The sequence below is a fragment of the Pteropus alecto genome, unplaced genomic scaffold (genome assembly GCF_000325575.1).
Source record: "Pteropus alecto unplaced genomic scaffold, ASM32557v1 scaffold164, whole genome shotgun sequence".
Taxonomy (NCBI): Eukaryota; Metazoa; Chordata; class Mammalia; order Chiroptera; family Pteropodidae; genus Pteropus; species Pteropus alecto.
The window spans coordinates 7493038-7496384 of record NW_006439568.1 but is presented as its reverse complement, the minus strand read 5'-3'; the positions used below and the strand labels follow the sequence as shown (position 1 = coordinate 7496384).

The following is a 3347-nucleotide window of genomic DNA, read 5'->3' as shown; positions in this document are numbered from 1 at the left end:
GGTATCTGAACTTCTCAATTTAACATCCTGTTGCACAACACTAGCCAAAGGATAGGAGACAAGTGAAAATACAATTTCAGTGGAGTGAAGTGAGTGTTCCGTGTGGAGTAAGCACATCAGGTTATAGAAACACATTGGGTGGGAGGGGAGCCCACATAATCTTCCGTGGCCAGAGAAAAGCTGCCATAAAGAAATGCCCTTATGACCCAAAAGGAATTACCCACACAACATGCGGGGTAGAAGGGTGGCAAGGAAAAATGTTTCATTAGAGAGAGGAGAATGCGTAAAGGTCTGGAGGCAGGCGAGTTAGAATTGGAGGTAGATTAATAGGACCGGGGAGGTCAGAGAGCTCATGGGAAGCTACACCCCAGAAATGCCTTGAATGCATTCCGGAGAGTTTGGAATTGATCCTGAGAACAGCAGGGAATCTTACAGGAGCTTTAAGTAGAGAAGGGACTGTGATCAATTTTGTGTTTATAAATCATTCTGACGGCAGCGTATAGAAGGGAGGGAAACAAGACTGTTGAAATATTCGTCGTGATGAGGGATAGCATCTTGAAATAGAGTGATCTAATTAACAGCTCACAGGGGGAATGTTCCTTCCAGAGAATGTAACATTTAATACGTGGCATGGGAGGAGCCACCCAGGGACACACCCGGATGTTCGTCTGGGATAACTGGATTGGTGGTCCTGATTTCAATGAAACAAGTACTCCTGGTTAGACGCTCTAACCTTCTTGTAAAGGAGGAGGAGGTAGGGAAGGTTGGAATCGTTTAGATTTGCTTTCATTCTGTGGGCATATTGTCTACTTGTGCCAGGCATGGAGACAGGGAAACTGAAAGAAGCCATGGAATAATAGGGGAGAGAAATGGGGGGAAGGGGAGGGGAGAAGTGGAAGAAAATGACAACTGAGAATCCCGCAAGGCCCAGTCAAGGTTCGATAAGATGAATTAGTAATGGAAACAAGAGTCTTGATTACGACATTCTTGGAGCAACCTTGGACAATGTGAGAACAGAATCAAAGAGGCAGATGAAGATGGTGGGTTGAACCCAAGCTGAAGAATATGGGGCGGTGTGGGTAAGATTATAAGAAAGTATAAGATGGGAGTCAATATCTGGACTAATACGTCTCTAAAATTCCTTTCCGTGTGCACAGGATGAATAGGGAAGCCAGAACAGGGCCAATAAAAGCATAAGGAAAGAGCGAAAGCCTGGAGGCCAGTGGACTGAGAACGGAGGAGAGTCAGGCAAACCGGATGTAGTCATCGGAGAGAACGTCAGCATTCAAGGGACTGGCAGCAGCAACATTCCAAGTAATAAGGTGGATCCAGATGTTGGAAGGCGAGATGGGTGAAAGTGTCATGAATATGAATGTTGACATTCAGAAAAACGAGGCCCAACGGAAGGCCGTGAGCAAGAAAGAGTTGTGCTGGAGGTCCGTAAACCAAGGAGACAGGATAAAGAGCAGAGAAGAGAAACCGTTAAGAGCTCGCGGTCAGTCAGTCGTGTGGAGGAAGAGGCAGAGTTGGGGGCTGGGTGTGGGAACGAGTGTTTTTTTTTCTTTTGATGCCAGAAGTGTTGCCTGCAGAAGGAAACTGGTATTATCAGGAGAAAATAGGTTTGTGTAGTGGTCAGGAGAAGGGAAAACCATTCTAAGAAGGAATTCATTTTCAAGAAAATAATACGTTGCAGTAATAGAAGAGGCCTCAATGACTTTTTTTTTTTTTTTTTCTCAAATTGTTTTTTTTTTTTTTTTTTTTTTTTTTTTTATTCCACTGGTCATTGTGGAAGCAGGTAGAAAACGGAAGGCGAGGATGGTCGGAGATGGCCAGGGATACGTGGTAAATAGCAAGGAACATACCAAAAGGGACACAAGGAAAAGTTGTCCCTTAGGTGGCAATTTTTTTAAACAAACGCAATTGAGGCTCTTCTGAGTCATTGCACTTCTAGACACACCAAAGTCATTTTAGGTTTATTCTCTAAAATTTGGGATGGGCATCATCGCTACTGAGTATCTCCACAACGAAGTGTCTGAAGAGGTCTTCCCTCTGAACGTTCCTAAGTGCTTACTGAGGAATGTTAGGCAGAAAACAAAATAAAACAGACAGGAAGATCATTCTCTCCCAGTTGGAGTCTGACCACAGAGAGGGTTCATTAATGAAACACATCAGTTCAGAAAACTTTAAATTTCCTGTTAAACAAATATCACACATTAAATATCAGAGGAGTGATGAGTAAGAGGTGAAGATAGGAGGTGTATATTTAAAAGGTTTCACCCACACCCTGTTTTGTGGTTTTTACCCTGGTGCTGCCACCACACCTGAGTTTCGCTTATTAAAATAATAAAGAAGTTGAATGACTAAAATCTGCTGAATAGTGCATAGTAAACACAGTTCCTCAAAGGCTAAACCTGACAGACGAGATCAGTATTCAGTTGGGAGAAAGTCTGATGAAGTTAATATTTTTTCCAACTGGGAGACAGTCTGATGAAGTTAATATTTTTTCCAACCTGGTCTACGTGCGCATGCTGGTGTGTGCAGTTTTGTTTATCTTCAACTGAACTTTGAGAGAGTTAATCTCATGTTTTTTATTTCACTTATACAATGTTGACATTAAAACCAAAGACAAAATGGGAATAAATTGGGGCAGGGAATCTAAAGCATACAAAAAAAATTTTAAAAATCTTTTGTGTTTAAAAGGCAACAGCAGTTTACAAGTTTCAGGCAGTGAAATCATGGTTAAAGTTTTAATGTGGTAAATATAACATGCGACATTGTGTGTACACAAGAACGTGATATGTGCATGTATAAAAATTCAAAAAATAGCCGTCAGCAGATTAGCTACCATTTAAGGAGCACTTACTATGCACTAAACTCTTTTCATGTTACATCATGTAATTTGGGCATCCATACCCTGTGGACACCCTCATCCCCAGTTCACATCGCACTACTGGCGCGCAAAGCAGCAGGTTACCTGCGCGGCATCCTCTGCCAGTAGGTGCTGGGGCTGAGCCATCTGATGCCAACGCGACATTGTCCTAGTGACGTTTTAAATATCCAACTAGAGTCCCATTTAAAGCAGATCCACTCCAATTTTTAAGTGTGACTGATGGCCTTGATTTTGCTTTCGGAGTCACAGCTCCAAGACCAGTTTTCAGTTAAATTGAGGAAAGTGAGGTAGGGGAAGTGTGAGAGTTGGGGACAAGACAGGTGGACGAGAACAGGCGGAAACTAAGAAGAGGGGTAGAAGGGACAGATTCAGAGCAGGGCGGTGGGGCCGCGCGTTGAGAGGCCCCAGGAGCTCCGCGCGCTGGCGGGCGGAGCGGACGGGGACAGCAGAGCAGGCA

At 43.6% G+C, this 3347-nt stretch overlaps 1 protein-coding gene across 1 annotated transcript in view; it reads left to right on the top strand.

The window, feature by feature from the left end:
- The first annotated feature begins 1347 nt into the window (after positions 1–1347).
- MAL2 (mal, T cell differentiation protein 2) overlaps positions 1348–3347 on the top strand; it is a 24537-nt gene continuing 22537 nt past the window's right edge. Inside the window, exon 1 of the mRNA XM_006916693.3 lies at positions 1348–1495. Coding sequence (XP_006916755.1) covers positions 1348–1495 — 148 coding nt within the window. The remainder of the gene's footprint in view (positions 1496–3347) is intronic.